Source organism: Fusarium poae, chromosome 4 (genome assembly GCF_019609905.1).
Source record: "Fusarium poae strain DAOMC 252244 chromosome 4, whole genome shotgun sequence".
NCBI classification, from domain to species: Eukaryota; Fungi; Ascomycota; class Sordariomycetes; order Hypocreales; family Nectriaceae; genus Fusarium; species Fusarium poae.
The window spans coordinates 8,244,152-8,260,569 of NC_058402.1; the positions used below are offsets into that span (position 1 = coordinate 8,244,152).

General features: G+C 46.3%; 7 protein-coding genes across 7 annotated transcripts; 4 read left to right on the top strand and 3 right to left on the bottom strand.

Moving 5' to 3' along the window:
- Positions 1-1,815: 1,815 nt before the first annotated feature.
- Positions 1,816-3,105, bottom strand: FPOAC1_012804 (uncharacterized protein; the record flags this gene model as incomplete). Its single annotated transcript, XM_044857151.1, has 1 exon — positions 1,816-3,105. The coding sequence occupies one exon, from the start codon at positions 3,103-3,105 to the stop codon at positions 1,816-1,818; it is 1,290 nt and encodes a 429-aa protein (XP_044704464.1).
- Positions 3,106-4,226: 1,121 nt separating this feature from the next.
- Positions 4,227-4,544, top strand: FPOAC1_012805 (uncharacterized protein; the record flags this gene model as incomplete). The annotated part of the gene is made up of 1 exon (XM_044857152.1): positions 4,227-4,544. The coding sequence occupies one exon, from the start codon at positions 4,227-4,229 to the stop codon at positions 4,542-4,544; it is 318 nt and encodes a 105-aa protein (XP_044704465.1).
- Positions 4,545-5,683: 1,139 nt separating this feature from the next.
- FPOAC1_012806 (uncharacterized protein) lies at positions 5,684-7,722 on the bottom strand (the record flags this gene model as incomplete). The annotated part of the gene is made up of 2 exons (XM_044857153.1): positions 5,684-7,632; positions 7,683-7,722. The coding sequence occupies 2 exons, from the start codon at positions 7,720-7,722 to the stop codon at positions 5,684-5,686; spliced, it is 1,989 nt and encodes a 662-aa protein (XP_044704466.1).
- A 1,082-nt stretch (positions 7,723-8,804) lies between these two features.
- FPOAC1_012807 (uncharacterized protein) lies at positions 8,805-9,326 on the top strand (the record flags this gene model as incomplete). Its single annotated transcript, XM_044857154.1, has 1 exon — positions 8,805-9,326. One exon carries the CDS (start codon positions 8,805-8,807, stop codon positions 9,324-9,326), a length of 522 nt encoding a protein of 173 aa, XP_044704467.1.
- A 566-nt stretch (positions 9,327-9,892) lies between these two features.
- FPOAC1_012808 (uncharacterized protein) lies at positions 9,893-12,321 on the top strand (the record flags this gene model as incomplete). Its single annotated transcript, XM_044857155.1, has 11 exons — positions 9,893-9,979; positions 10,034-10,419; positions 10,451-10,884; positions 10,951-11,050; positions 11,101-11,212; positions 11,251-11,448; positions 11,501-11,613; positions 11,693-11,860; positions 11,915-11,994; positions 12,044-12,124; positions 12,188-12,321. The coding sequence occupies 11 exons, from the start codon at positions 9,893-9,895 to the stop codon at positions 12,319-12,321; spliced, it is 1,893 nt and encodes a 630-aa protein (XP_044704468.1).
- A 574-nt stretch (positions 12,322-12,895) lies between these two features.
- On the top strand, positions 12,896-15,349 carry FPOAC1_012809 (uncharacterized protein; the record flags this gene model as incomplete). The annotated part of the gene is made up of 10 exons (XM_044857156.1): positions 12,896-12,941; positions 13,002-13,336; positions 13,384-13,465; positions 13,517-13,607; positions 13,669-13,904; positions 14,226-14,575; positions 14,625-14,706; positions 14,758-14,848; positions 14,907-15,142; positions 15,204-15,349. 10 exons carry the CDS (start codon positions 12,896-12,898, stop codon positions 15,347-15,349), a joined length of 1,695 nt encoding a protein of 564 aa, XP_044704469.1.
- Positions 15,350-15,487: 138 nt separating this feature from the next.
- FPOAC1_012810 (uncharacterized protein) lies at positions 15,488-15,700 on the bottom strand (the record flags this gene model as incomplete). Its single annotated transcript, XM_044857157.1, has 2 exons — positions 15,488-15,490; positions 15,551-15,700. The coding sequence occupies 2 exons, from the start codon at positions 15,698-15,700 to the stop codon at positions 15,488-15,490; spliced, it is 153 nt and encodes a 50-aa protein (XP_044704470.1).
- Between the last annotated feature and the right edge of the window lie 718 nt (positions 15,701-16,418).

Consider the following 16,418-nt stretch of genomic DNA (forward strand, 5'->3'; position numbering starts at 1 on the left):
AGTTCCTCCTCATAAACTTGGAGCTCATTCATCTTCTTGTCGACCATCTCCTGGGAGTCTTAACACCAGAACTTTAATAGCATTTTACTCATACTGGGACCCCAGGATATGCCAAACTAGGGACAAATTTAATCCCATATAAGCCAAGACATAGTATCCACTGATAATAAACAATGCCAAAACCAAAATGCTTTTAAGTCCTACGCGTCTTGTATAACTCTTGACAGAGGAGTGTGGAAATCTGCCTTTACTTCCTCTTCCTTAAACATATGCATAAACTGTTGCTGAACCTGGTTAAATTCCTCGAAATGCTCTCCTGCTGCTACCTCATCAATCTTGCGATTAATAACCCAATAAGGCACAGCTAATATATCTATAGGCAGTGCTAAGACCCATTCTAAGTCCAGTAGACAAGTAATATTCCAGTCCTTATCAACAAAAATATTACTTATATACAGATCAGTAAACTGTAAGGCAAATGGCCTATTTCGAAACTCTTTCTTAAGGTATTGACTAGACAGTCCTTGTAATAGAGTTTTTATAGCCATGCTCTCACGATATTCTTCTTTATCGCCAACATTTCACTGACTAATAAAATGGTTATCATAGTATAAAATCATATTAAAAGCGAAGGCCTCTATGCATAAGTATGTTTCTATCCTCTCAACCGCTCTCGGTGCACCGTCGTTCTTAAAGATCATCATTAAGCATATTAATGGCCAGTTCATCAGCCTGATATAGCAATCGTCATAAAATTGAAAAGACCCTATCCATAGCTGAGGAACTCGAGCAAGGGAGAGCATCGCGCGTGCCATACCTCGAAATAGCCGTTCTCTGCGGTCATCATTTAATTGGCAAGGCTAAGTATTTGAAAGCATTTCTCCCACGTCGGGGCCAATATATTCAAGCAGTATATATGCTGTAGGTAGATAGTGACGCGACGGATAAAGGGTATAGCAAGACGGCATTTCGCTATGTAAAAGATGGTTAAAAAGACGCTGAAACTTGCGGAAAAGGCGTAGGTATAAAGGGCCATAGCTCTCATAGGAATACTGCATTAACAGTCAGACCGGGACGCGTAATTCAAGGTGGGCAAACGTACATGGCGGCGATCAGTGAAGCCAAAACCATAGAGATAGAGAATGCGGATATCTGTGCAATATTGCTATATCTAGGCATAAGTTCCGACTTCACACCTTAACTTCTTATTAATAGTACCTGGATACTGGGCCTTAATAAGCTTGTATAGTAAACAGCAGCGTAGCATTAGATTATAATAAGTCTTACCTAATACTATCCTTATAGGAATATAGACATTAAAGCTGCCTTTAATCTATTGCTTCTAGGGAAGGACTATATATTCTGCATCATTGCCTAGGTGTAGATAGTGCCTAGCGAGAGCGCGAATCGTGTCTTTTTATCGATCAAGGTTGTCATAGAGTTGCTTATGTTATTCAATATATCCTAGCTTAGTAACGATATCATCACCTAGATTTTGTGCGCCTGAGTAGGTAATATAGCTGCCATCTTCAAGCTCAAGTCTACGTGTAGGGTTCATGATAGGCGCTTTGAAGCAGCCGCCATTGTAAATTGTTGACACTCAGGTTTCCCCCTGGATCCAGAAATGCCATCCAAATCAAGGGGCGGTCAAGACTGGCAGAATTAAGTGATTCATGACGTAATATTTGCCAAGTCCAATAGCGGCAACACTAACGAACTAACATGCAGCTTAAATGTCCGAGTACATCAACGACACTAGTGAGAGCACAACATAATGTATTGTATGTTTATACAAGGTTGTGGCTGACATTTCCCTTACTTCTTTGGAGCTCTTGCCAGAACCGTACCGTACTTGGAGTACGTGCCATCGGGCGATGGGACGAAATCCTCCACCTTCAAGCCAGCCTGTGGTTGGAAAACACAAATCACATCAGACCCTCGAAACTGGAAGTATGATATTTCATCACCCTTATTCAGTTCATCTCCCACCCGGGCAGTCATCTTGACGGACGAAACTTGTGCCATGCCAATAGGCAGGACCGCCACGAGACCCAGAACAGGGTTTTCAATGACGCAGAGACCGCGTGTCTGAAGGAACTGATATCCTGGAGTGTCTGGGGCATCTGGACCACAGACAGTGCGAACAGGTTCACATTTCGCATTCACCTCCATGTATGCTGCGCCTTGAATGTTTTCAACCTCGACAACTTTACCTGAGACAGGTGCATGTTGACGATGATAGTTGAAAGTGTTGAGGAAGGCATGCATCCAGACACCGCCATGGAACTTGTCAGCGTACTGACTGCCCTGGAGAAGCGACGAGATGGTCCATTCCAGACCCTTGATTTTGACAAGGCCGTCAGATTCAATATTTATGATGCTGTCTTTGGGAATCGATCTGTCAAACGTGCAGTCGGCTGGGTACACGATGACATGATGATCTTGCGGATCAGCGATGGGTCGAACTCCAGCTTTAAGCTTGCGAGAGAAGAATTCGTTAAAGGTACGGAATCCACCAGAAGGAACTTCAGCTTCATCGTAGTTGTACGGTGGTGAGTCTTTGAAGCTCTGGATAGACTTCTCAGTGATTGAGGCAGGTGTGTCCATGAACAGCCCGATCAGCTGTGCATACACGACAATCCAAGATGATAGCCAAGTGAGGGGCATTCCCGCCTGGTCAGGGTCGATTTTAGTCTGAAGATCAGACAGAGGTTCCTGATCAATGACAAAGTAAAAGACACAAAGAATGTCGTAAATATCCTTGGCTTTGTAGTTCTCGTGGGGCGTCCACTTGAGAAGGTCATTCGCAAAGTCCAAGAACGATCGTGCATCGCTGATGTTGAGCTTGTCCATGAAGTCGGGGATCTTGCCATACGCATTCTTGACTGCTTTGTCAAGTGCACCAGGATTGACAGCCTCAAGGTAGCCCGTGAGAACAATGATGATGGGGTTGTAGATGACGGGTGGCTCATCAGCTCCAGGGATGGGAAAGGGAATGAGGCCAATGAGACCCTTTGGGGCTTTCAAGTCATAGGGGGTTTTGGAGGCTGGGGGCGGCTGGAAGCCTAATTGAGTATCAGGGCAAGTGGGAAGACCGGAAGGCATCTTGGTAAGTTTCTGTGTGTATGTGTATGCTTTGGGGGGTAGAGAGTCAAGTTGGTAGTTGTTCTGTCAGCTAGCGTGAAGGATATGGAGGATTTATAGTCATTTGATCCCATAGCATGTGAATGCAATAACCTTCCAGTCGGCAACCTCTGTCGTCTTCTATACATCTGCCATGTGTTTGACCGATTGTGGTTAATTCTTCGACGCGGCAGGTGTGTCCATGTCTGAGAATCCCGCATCAGTATCTCAGTTCCCCTCCCGGTATCAAGTGAGATTAATTGCGGTGAAAAAGATCGACAGTGGCTTCTTGGTGATGATACGCTGCCTCAGCAGATGTGCAGCTCAAGAAGCTCCAGCAGCGAGATATGTTGAACTTGCCGGTCGTTAGAGCCTTGGCTAATGCGGATTATCTAGTGTAGTTGACTCTGGTGCCGTAACTGCATCTTGGAATCTGTACTTCCTCAATGTGTTGAACGAATTGCGAAGTGCCACGTTGGACGATCTGAAAGGGTTTCATGCTCGGTACAGGAAGTGGCTGCATAAATGGAACACTTATCGTCAACTATCGAGTAGCCAGAATTGATTATGTACCTCGATATAAAAATTTAAGTAATTTCGTTGGCTTAAATCAAGTTGTCTCTTTCCTTGAATGCTGCATGTCTTTGTGCATTTGGAAATTGACTCCTTTTCGAGTATCATATATGATGTAAATGCAATGCACTCAGCAAGTTTGATGCCTCCGATAGGATACAATTTTAAAGTGGACGGGTAACGTCTCCTCGCTTTCCAGCGGTAAGACATTCAAGTGTCTAAAGCGTCGGAACGGCTCGTTGTATGCATGTCTCAGCCTCAACTAACAGATCTTATACCCTTTTAGCCTTTCAGCACACCACTCTTACTGTAGTGCGTATCGCATGCTTGAATGCAGTAGGCGCGAAAAATGAGAGAACTATTAAACCGGTTAGACAGTGTGGACTAGGGGGAGTGTAGTTGTTTAAGCGACCGGAAATCTCGGGACGATCTGAGCCGAGAGAGGGGCAGAAAACGGAGTGAGGCCCGGACACCGGCTCCGTCCTTTTTTAAACGGCACGGTACATAATCGGCATTCCAAGTAGATCATTATGGATGGGCTCCAACCTTGGCTTTCGCTGTCTATCTTTGCTGGTGGCCAGCGTCTATTCACATTCTCTACCAGGGACAAATGGTTTAAGGTCCGGGACTTGACGTACGCATCGCTCATCCAGACGATCCCCGCTGATGGCTTCAATTTTGGTATGGATCTAATTTCGGGAACTGGATCCAATATTGCCTACTTCTGCTCTGATCATAAGACCACCAGATTGCTGGACCTGGCGGGCGGGCATCACCAAGTGTTGGATGGTCCGAAACAAGCGTTCGAGCTTCGTGGCATCTATGGTTCTGAAGCACCACCTGTGTAATCGGTGTCGATATTGAGTCTTGACAATCAGAGGAGAATATCGTTTTAACTTTATATCGGAAGACTGGAATTTATCCTCAGGGCCGCTGCAAATCTGCAGAGTTGGCTATCAACTTGGCGACAGATGGATCTATTTGAACGATGAGCCGATCCTCTGGTTACCGCCGGATTCAGTTCTAATAGTTATACGCTTCGACGAATCATGTTTCTTTGAAAGTATTTACTGGCGATTTAGGGCTCTGAGAAAAAGACCTGTCAACGAGCAGGCTGGTTCTTTGTTAAGGTACACAAGCGAGCGTTCGCTGATTCGGTAGCGGGGAGAGGGAGAGTCATCCTATACAAAAGTTGGGTACATTTCGCACTATCTATTTCTATAATTAGCTAGACTCTGATCAGATTGGTTCGAACCGAGTAAAAGTCAATTCTGTTTATATGGACAAAGTACAAAGGTTTCTTCTCCTTACTTTACCCACTCCAACTCTTCAATGCCTCTGTACATCGTTCATTCACTCTCCGTCCAACCTCGCCTATCGAAGATTTACCAATCAAGTCATGGTGCGAACAGTCTATCGAGTCTACTTGAAGGCTTGGACATCGCTTTGACCACCATGCCGCAGCCCCTTTATCATAAGATTCAGGGGTCAACAAGCAAAAGCAAGAACCGAGGTATGGCTTGATTGTAGACGGCTCTCGCTTGTTCAATGGGGAAATCTTGGAGTAATGATCGTGAACCATCTGTTTCTGATCCTGTCCGAACAGAGTGAGACCATACTCGAGCTCATTGTCGTTGCCTGCATACGACACATACATCGCTGCGTCAAGAAGAAGTAGCAAAGCCGGATATTGGTCATGTCTCGAATGCCAAAGCGAAGCCATCTCGTATGCAATAAGGCCGCCAAGGGAGTACCCTCCAAATACGAGAGTGCTTCCAGACCTATTGACTAGTCGCTCCTGTACATGGACCAGATAGATCTCGGCCCACTGCTGAATTGATTCAGGTCCTTGAGCTTGACCAAAGAAGGGGTCGTCGAGAACCAGGACGTCGAACAGAGGATCGAGAAAAGGAACCATGGGTGCGAAGACACTACCATCTAAATGTAATTATGTATTTTTAGACACACAAAAAGATTCATTTGACAACTACTTGAACTGGTATCGGACTTCCTCTCGTACCTGTCTTGCAATATCCATCGCTTCTTGACGACCCCTTCGAGAAAAGACGTTGAAGTAAGCAACAAACGTGTTGCGTCCCTCACTGGGATGAGGAACTTTCTGTCCACGCTTGACCAAACATCCACACCGACTCACAAATGCTTCGAGATCAGTTCTGCGTGAGAACAGCTCCTTGCAAATATCATCCGAGTCAAATACCCCCTGACAAGATAACGGAAAGTCGGCGGGGATGAAGACCATTGCACTGGTGTACTGAGGACCGTTTTTAAAGGGAAGAGCAAGTGCACGAGAGCGAGTGGTGTCGTTGACGGTGAGTAGGAGAGCCAGACCCCAGTAGTCGATGCCATACGTGTGCTCAATTATTTGAGAGCCAGTCATCCCCAAAGGACGAGGATTGATCTCGATAAGCCATGCTTTCGGCACCTTGACTTGGCCATTCCGCATGTTGCTTGCTGTGAGCTCCATGTTACCGTTGACTTGCTCCTTGTACTCGACTGTGGAGTTCTCTACGCGCCCTTCGAGATGAAACACACCACTTCGAAGTCCGAGTGACAGCAAGATATCCACAAAAGTATCGCGTAGTAGCTCAATCTCAGGCTTCGGCAGCTTAGATGGGTAAACACTGCAAAGTTCGTGAAAAGTAGACAGCGATCCAACCTTTGGCCCATTGACATCGGCTGATTTGGGCAAGTCGTCGCAAACTTCAAAGAAGAGGAGTTGTCCATCTTGCAGGACGAGATTAACTTCGACTTCAGGTCCGTCACAGTATGGCTCAATCACAAGCTCATGGTCATGTCGAGATGAGAAGATCGCACTGATAGCCTTTTGCAAAGCATCGGGAGAGTCTACACGATAGACTGCCTCGGAACTCAATCCTCCACATGGTTTGGCAATTAGGGGGTAAGATAAGTCGTCCCTCTGAGCTATTAAAGCGGCTTCTTCGGGGCTGGAGGCGTGATGTGCTTGATGGCCAGCAAAAACACTGGTCTTGTATTTGTTGGTGGCGATCTGGAAAGCCTCTGGTGACGCTGCAGGAAGACCTAAAGCTATAGCCGCCTCAGCGACAAAAGGCCAGTACGTATCCGCGCATGTCATGATACCATCGATAGGCTTGCCGTAGGACTTCACAGCAGTGAGAATGTGGTCTGTAAGTTCTGGCTTGGGCGGGTTGGTGAGCGTTATTGGCATAAATGCCTCGCGAAAGTTGTCTCCCTCGTGGCTTTCGAGCCAATGATGAGCTTCATCCAAGACCACCAGCTTGATACCCAGGGCTTTGGCTGCTATGTAAAGGCCAAGTCCATCTTGTGGATGGGAGCTGTTTGCTTCAACGAGGATGAGAGTTCGCTCGCGGGGTGTCTCGTGAATGAGCCATGGGAATGACAGTCGATTTCCTAGCTCTTGCTCTAGCTCAGACGAGATGACCTGAAGGTCGGAGTTGGGGTCCGAGAAGACTAAGAGACCTGCTGCAGATTCCTTGAATATGCCCGAAAAGCTGATTTCTTTTTTGTCAAATACGACTGCTGGGGTGGCTGATTCGTTGTAAACTTGAAGAGGTTGAGTGAAGGATCTGACAACTTCCACACGTGGACAGTCGTGGAGACGCAGAGGAATGATGTCTGATCGCGCAATGTAGCCAGTCGATCGTGGCACGATGAGTTTGATAAGACGGGTTTGACCCTGAGTTATGGGTACCAGGAGTGTTTGAAGCAAGAAGTCATAGGCCTCATTTGACCCCGAGGATCCTGGCTCCAGAGGCGTCGATGTCCCCTCTTCGACCAGAATGAGTCGCAGATCTTCGTTAGTAGTTGGTGTTTCGTGCTGAAGGAGGTTGGTGATGGTCAAGTCAACCGATTGCCATCGGTATCGTTCCCAGGACGAGATATGTGAGACCTGCCAGGTACTTTCACTAATCAGATCTAGAGTCTAGGTTAGCAAGCTATTATTGAAATGAGAAGTTTGGGTTTACCTTGGTCGCTCCATACTTGGATGAGAGGAAGTGTGGCCATTTTTCGCAAGATATTCGAGTTGCCAATAAGGGACTCGATATCGTGTAATAATACAATTGTATACGATAAACTACAGATTTATTAACGTATGCGACTTTGTTAATGAGACAAAGAACAACCCGCGCCAAGTCAGTAGCCCCGATGAGGGAAGCTGATACTCTGAGTCAGCTCGTGTGTTTGGCTGTTGGTCATGTACAACCAACAATCACTTATTAATCGCACAATTACTTGACTGGTATTGGATGTTTTTCTTGAGTGATATCCGATGAGGAAGGAGATATTCAAACAAAAGTGCAGTTTGACAAGCTTATGACAGGGTCGTTGACAAGGGACAACTTGAACAAGTTTAGAGCCGGGTGTGAATCTATGACCAACGAATATCGGAGAATTAAACAGCCTAATATTGGCTGTTAGGCGACTAATTATCCCTGATCTGTCTTAGCAGCGGGCCGTTAGAGTGAGCACCGGTCTCCGATTGACCCCGGATTCATGTTTTACATAGCGTAACTTATTTGTTGTGCAGGGTACATGGTAGATATTCTTACTCTGAGGACTACAAGCTGGTCAATTATCTTCATCTCCAGTTATGCATCCCCAGATCCTAGTGGACAATTAGAAGCGGCCCGAAGCTGTGACACGGCAAATTGGTGCAACTGATAACATGTTGGTAGGACACAATCACACTGGAAATAATTTGTTCACTGTAAATCGTATTTCCGTATAGACTCTAGTTATGTTATATGTCAAGGGGATTGTGCAGCCAATCTTTTTATTGTAAATGTGAATCAGTATCAGTCACCAAACACCCAGATTGCCATTACAAACCACCTTCTTCCTGGTCTTCATATTTGGTTCTACCATCACACAATGTCAGACTCATCACGGCCAGACTCTATCCACGACTTCGAAATGGAGACTGCTGCAGGTATTTTGCCTACCAGGGCTCAGCATAATGAGAAGCCATCCTCGGGGCCATCGTCATCGTTGATGGTGTCGCTTGGGCACCCCACCGTCCCATTGATGTGAAAGCTCTCGACGTGGACTTTTATTGTTTTAGCTGGTACAAGGTGTTTGGTCCACACATGGCTCAGCTTTACGGTCGACGAAGTGTCCAGCAGCGGATGGTGACGGGTATTGCGCACTTCTTTCTCAGTGGGATGCCTGGACTGGATTGGAGACTTAGACTTGGCTCGAATGCTTTTGAGTTGGAGGAAGCTCTTGTTCCCATCACAAGGTATCTAACCGAGATCAGCTGGGACAAGATTATTGCTCAAGAGACGATTCTTCAAGAGGTGCTTCTGTCATATCTCAACCGGCACCCCACTGTGTTCCGGGTCTTTGGCGAGAAGACGTCTGATCCGGAGAAGCGAGTGGCGGTCATCACATTTCAGGTCATCGGCCAATCTTCCCGAGATGTTATGAACAAGGTCAATCGTGAAGGAAAGTTCAGAATTGTGGCTGGGCACTGCTGGGCACCTCGACCAACTCATGATGTACTGAAGCTGGAGGATGGTGGTCTTATCAGGATAAGTTTTGTACATTACAACACCGTGGAGGAGGTGCGGGAGTTTTGTGATGTCCTTGAGAGGATTGTGAAGCCTTGAATCGGCAATCTTGTATTTAGTAGATACGAATAACACAGTAGATAGGTAGATATAGTACCACGGTGCAATTGTTTCCGTCCAGATAGTAACACTCCTGCCACGTCAAGAGGCAGCTAAAATAAAGGACTCGTCCTGTGGCATTACTACCAGGACTACTGCTCACGTACTGCTGCATTGCTGTTATCAATTATTAAGCTTATATGCATATTGGTGGGAGCCGGCATTGCACCTGCCGTGGACCACCATCTGCACCTGCTTGTATACCTAACAATCAGTGGCCTCAGCGTTTCACAGTGTTTGCACACACGGTACAGTGATTCTCTCACTAACCGGAAAGTACACAACACAGATAACGCATAATGCATGCACGCATTTGCATCAAGCCCACTCAAGTCAAGAGTCAACCATCTCTCCTCTTTAAAACCCCCATTCCAAGGGAAGAAAGTCGCCTGCTTTTGACCCCAACCCTACTTATCCCTGGCTCTCCTTGACTTTTGCAAACATTTCTCGTGCTCTCTGTCAGTGCAGAAGCATGACACCTTTTGCGATTCGTATCGGCGGCCAAAATGACAAGATCTCGCATGTCGACCAGTTTGGAAGACTACGTCTTTCTAGTCGCTGGAACTCGATATGTCGCGCTTCGACCACAAACAGTAAGATCAAATGTACCCCTCATCACCGCAGCTGGATGTTTATATTTGATTCAGGATTTTATTCTCCCGGGCGCGCCCTCTTTTACTCTAGCCACTGTCTTTGTTCTCCCGCCGGACGATAGAAGTCACATCGCAGCAGAGTGGCTGAAAGAAAGAGTGGCATCGTACCGACAGGATGATGTATTCCACAACGACTTTCTTGCCAACATTATATTCCACAGCGCTGGTAAAGATGCCCTCGATATCACAGACGATGCCGCGCAGTATCTCCGCGAGATCGGCAATCAGGCAACGGCTTTCAGCACATCGACAGGCCTTCGGCCGGGTCCATATGCCTGTATTAACCAGCAATTGAGGCAGGCTTGGAAGCTGGTGGATGACTTCAACGGAACTTGCATGGTTACTTTGAAACCGCGATCCAGGCGAGTGATCACTTTCAAGTAAAACATTATTGGCTAATCTTTTACCAAGTTTGTCCGATTCTTTCGAATCTTTTCCACTGAGAAGCTCCGATGACCAGTTCTCTTGCTTTGCTCTTCCATCTCGCATATCAACTGAGGCGACCACTAACTCCGCCATCGCCGGCTTCCGCATCATCATCAAAGACAATATTCATCTTAAAGGCATCAAAACTTCCCTTGGTAATCGATCCTTCTACAACACATACCCAGCATGTGACGAATCAGCAGAATGCATCCAGAAACTGATAAACGGCGGTGTGGTGATTTCTGGAAAGGCCAAAATGAACTCGTTTGGAAACTGGGAAGAGCCGACCGAGTATACGGACTACCAGGCACCCTGGAATCCCCGTGCAGATAGATATCAGTCCACCGGCGGTAGCAGTTCTGGGAGTGCAGCTGCCATTGCATCATATGACTGGCTTGACATCGCTATTGGTACTGACAGTTAGTAGATGAATCCCTATACCCACCCACAAGACCTCTTACGATATGCTGACATGGTATATCTAGCTTGGGGAAGCGTGACAAGGCCCGCACTATGGTGCGGTTGCTTTGGTCTACGGCCCAGTCTCGGAATGGTTTCGTGTAACGGAGTCGAACCCTACGTCAAGTGAATACATCAACGTCAAACTGAGCGGGCTTAAGCTGATCGCGCGATAGATCTTGGGACATTCCAGGCATTCTTGGAAGAGACTTGAAGAAGTGCAGAGATTTCGCAGCTGAGTGGTTCAACCTCGATAAATGTGGTAAAAACACCAAGGCAGGTCCATATGTTTTATTTGTCCAGTTCCATGGCTGACACCCACATAGCCATTCTCTTCCATCATCTGGCCAGAGGACTTCTGGAAGATCATCGACAAGGAACAGGTTGACATGGGGAGGAAGTTCTCCAAACTCGTTGAACAAGACCTGGGTATAGTCCTTGAATCTCTGTCTTTCGAAGAAATATGGGCAAAAAATCCCCCCTCCGTAGCCAATGGCCGATTGCTGCACGACTTCATTCATCCGGTAATATCATTGTGGCCCTTTGATTCCGCTTTTGTTAATGACAAAAACTTAGGCCACCGTCGCCCTCGCGTATGATGTTTATCACAGTTGCGACGATTTTCGTGTGAAGCACTGGGAGTATTTCAACTGTGCACCATATACAACGATTCCTAACGAAAGATTATGGTACGTTCTTGGATTCATAAATATTTGTTTTGTATTGAGAAGTCCTGTAGTAATCCCATGAGACTGATATATATCCCAGGGCCGTTGGCAAAACGATCACGAAAGCACAACGAGATGAGGGATTTGCAAAAATCGAGACGTACAGAAAATGGTTTACTGAAACTATCTTGGTGGAAAAGCATAGCAACGCCCTGATTATTTTACCACTCGAGAACATGGCACCGAGATACCGTGACGAGCCACCCAAGTAAGATACGCTGATATGGACTTGAGGCGTGGGGAATGCTAACCTGGAGGACAGGTTCAAACGTCCTCCTCAAGATGGAATCAATGCTTTGTCACTTGCGCCTGTTCTACATTCACCAGTCCTTACTGTTCCAAGTAAGACCAATCCAAACCGACATTCGACTATGGCTAACTTGATCGCAAGTCGGTGAAATTTCATATCATTCTCGAGTAACAAAGTGCGAAGAAAGGCTTCCATTCTCAGTCGCAGTTATGGGTATTCCAGGTCAGTACCACAGAGGAAGAGCCTAGTTCAACACGATGAGGTACATACTAATGAACTGTGTAGGGGTTGACCTGTCCCTAATGGAAACCGTGTACAGCGTACTTGAGAAAGCAGGCTTGCCGACTAGCGTAGAGACGGGAAAGACACTGTGGCGTGAACAAGCGATTGCCCTCAAGGATCAGAGTAAAGAGGATTGACTTTTGTCAAACCTGGGGGTGGATTAGACCCTGTGAAGAGAGCCGAGAAGGGGGCGAGAGCCGCATCGAGATCAATGCAGCCTTTGCAAGTGGAGGGCTACCCCAACGGCGCAGTTGCCTCAGAATGTATCAAGCCTTCATCTCCTATATCACAGACCGGTTCTACAGCCTGATTCTGCCTGCAGCTTGTTTATCGACCGAGTAATCAATAATGGGTAGTCGATAAAAATCCCTCACTTGCACATTGAATGCATGATCTCACCATGGCCTCATATTTGCATAGAAGTTGTTTGTTACACTACCGCAGGATACAGAATTTTTCACGGATGATGCGTTACACACAGTTACAATTGGATGGGTAAGTACGCTGTGTTTTCTTGGCATTTCATCCGTCTGACATTGCTATCCAAACCGTTTATTGTGTTATTGGAGCTGCGACCAACAGCCTCTATATCATACACTACTGGAAATCTCACTGACCGACTGGTTGACGCCACGATGTGAGATAAGAGTGTTCTGCCGAAACCCAGAAACGTCCGTCGTTTCTCACCTGAGCCTCGTAGACCTTGACAACATGTCCCCCTCCGCCATAGCCTCGACTACCCATGATGAAGAGCAAGGTAGAAATCCGCAGAAGCTGCAAATCCTTCATCTACCCTTCTTATTGTTAACTCTTATAGATGACTCTGTTATTGAGTCCTCGATGTACTATCTGGACAGAACGTCCTTGCACGATGTAGAAAAGCCTTACAGCATGCGCTATCTGCCTGAAGGAATCCCACAGAGCAACTACAAAAAGGTCAAGTATCCCATGAACGCGAAGAGTATGCGATGTTATGGGGTCGACTCATTTCGCCTCAATGAATGTGGCTTTCAACGAATCGAGCTCAAGACCAAGCTGTCGTACGATGATTTCTGGGACAATCAAAAGGTACAAGAAGTATATATCGAAGAGGTAAAAGACGCTTTGAAGGCAGAACTAGGGGCTAAGCACGTCCATGTACTCGACTACGCGGTAGGTAGACATCAGCACATTATCACTACTTACTGACAAGTTCCAAGGTTAGAAAGAGACATGAGAGTTTCCCGATATCGACGGGGAAAGAATACGAGTATGACCAACCGACAGCTCTTGCTCATATCGGTACGTTAAGAGCACCATTCCGGCTAGATGATGAGAAGTAATGATTGTCAGATTTTACTGTTGAGGAAGTGGAACGCATGATCAACGTTTTGTATGGTGATCGTGCGGAAGAGATTTTGAAAGGTGGATGGCAGGCCATCAAGTGAGTTAATCTACATAATCGTCGACTTGTTTAGATTAATTAACAATCTCGTCATTTCCAGTCTCTGGAAACCCATCAAGGGTCCACTCAATGACTGGCCTCTTGGTCTTTGCGACGCGCGATCCCTCGACTTTGAAACGGATACCATACCTAGTGATATTGTCTTTGATGATTTCTTCACGGAAAATCTACAGGTACTGTACAGCTCCAACCTCCAGTGGTACTACTTGCCAGATCAAGAAACATGGGAGGCCTTGATTTTTAAGAGTGCCGATAGTGAAAAATCACAAGCGCCAGGTACGTGATAGTTATAAATTTGATCTGTAGTTGAACTAACCCATTTACGCCAGCTTGTGCTCACTCAGGGTTTTTTAATCCACATGCAAAGAATGGAGATTTGAGAGAAAGTCTCGATTGCAGGTGCCTTGTATTCTTTGCTGACCTTGACTGTTACCCCCCAGTAGTGGGAGATGTTTTCCAGACCCGGGCACACATGTGATGGAGGAGTGGTCATGTGCGCGAGGGGGGTTCCATGCGTCAGATTTTATGAGTTCTCCTATTATTTATTCCGTAGCCTCAGTAATCATACTCCTACTTGTTAACAGCCAAACCGTCCAGACCTGTACGCTCTTGTCATCATGGCTCGTACTGTTAATGGCGAGCTAACTTTCCTACAAAGACACGATATGTATGATACCGTCAAACCGTACAGCTTACGGTATGATCCACCTGATGATATTCCACGGCACAACCTGCAGACCGAGAAGAAAGAAGTCCAGATTCATGATGCTAGAGGTATCAACCCCAGTTTGGAAGTGAATGGGTTCATGTTGACCTCTGTATCGACCACGATGAAATATGATGACTTTCGAGATGAGAAGTTGATCGAGACAGTCTACGCAAAGGAGTTAGAAGGTCACATAAAGAACCTGTTCGGAGCTTCAGTTGTTAAAGTCATTGACTATAACGTGACGTGTTCCATATGGGATATCTAGCCTGTGGCTAACATTCGATTAGGTTCGACGGCGGCACCCAAAGTTTCCAATCTCAACTGGCAAAGAGTACCAATATCAGCAGCCAGCTAATCTAGTCCACATCGGTAAGTCCTTATCGTCATCTTGTGCTTAGTTGTTAACTAAACTTCATTGAGACTTTTCTCCGGCTGAAGGTATCAACATGCTCAAACGCCTCTACGGCAATGGTGCTGACGGGATTCTCCAACACCGTTGGCTCATCATCAAGTCCGTACCAAATCCATTCGATTCATCACAGGCAGGTAGTTAATACTGTTTCCTTCAGCGCCTGGCGTCCTCTGAAGGGCCCTCTATTCGACTGGCCGTTGGCAATTTGCGATGCCTCCACCTTTGAGCCACACCGCGACGGTCAAGATTCGGATGCCGTGTACCCTGAATGGGCTTATGAGCACGTTTTAGTGCATAAGCATGAGAATCAAAAATGGTACTATTTCTCAGCAATGCTGGAATCGGAGACGATTCTTTTCAAATGCGCTGATTCTAAAATCGGTGCCCAAGGCCGTAAGTACGGTATAGGTCGATACTGCTTAGCTCGTAAGAGGATCTGACAATGGATAACTAGCATGTCCACACGGGGCGTTCCAGCTCAAAGAAAACAGTCACGAAGAAAGAACCAGAGAAAGTGTTGAATCGAGGGCGATTGTCATGTGGGCGCCGATTGATGAGTTTCCGCCTGAAGTAGGGGTAGCTTATGGAAAACGGGAGTAGAAGTAAGAGAGTCGGCAATGGCCCTAGGTATCTCTCTTCAATGAATGATTTAGGCTTTATGAGCATCATGTGGACTGATATATTGATCCTGTATTATAAAGAGATAGTATGCAGTAAGATACAGTGACACTGCCCTCTCTACTTGCAACATATTCTTGACGGTATTTACTGTGTCTTCTCAGGTGTCATCTTGATGGCCACGCCACTGGTAAATCCTCCAATAATGACCGGTTCTCCTTTTCCAGCGCCATGGCTGGTACCGTTGGTCTTGATCTTCTGGGTACCGGCAGCATTACGAGCCAGCCAGCCAGCTTTCCAAGGTTGTATCTTGATGGTTCGCTCAGAGTCCATTGCGATATGTTCAATTGAGTCTTCCAACTGATTGCTTTGCGTTAAACAAACTTCCGAATGCGGTGGCCAACTTACAATCTTGTTGTTCAAGCAGTGAAATATTCAAGGATGATTGATGTCTTTCTTGATGCGAGTTTATCGAGATATTGTGGAGTTGTAGTAGCTGAGATTTACTGACGGCACTTGTGATATATAAGATAAAATGCGAAATGGTGGGTAGACAGTGCAGCCTGATTTCGAATCATGTCGCAATAAAGGTGGTTTCAAAACACAAGCTTGGATATGGTCTTGCTCAACTGTTGTTATCTTGGACCCAGAACAATGCCTTGTAAGACATATGAAAGCCTCGTTTCGCAGGACAACGACGTGCATGATTGCTGCATGGTCTGTAAGTTGCTATTACTGCCTATACCAGCGATCTACAGCTTGAGGGAGGATGGTCAGTCGCCCAATGGGTTTTGTAATTGCATTCCGCATATTGTTCTCGCTTGGACACACACACACACACACACACACACCACACAAACGCAGAGGCAAACCCCGCGTCGAAAAACTCGGAGTCTTACCATCCGCAAGCCGCCATCTTGCAGCGCAGTAGGCCTCATTATTAACATTGGCTATCCAAGTTACACAATATCACTCGAGAAACGGCGTCGCTACTCCTTTAGCCAATATATCACACCGAGTATGTATATCTGCAGGAATATGGTACGCTGAT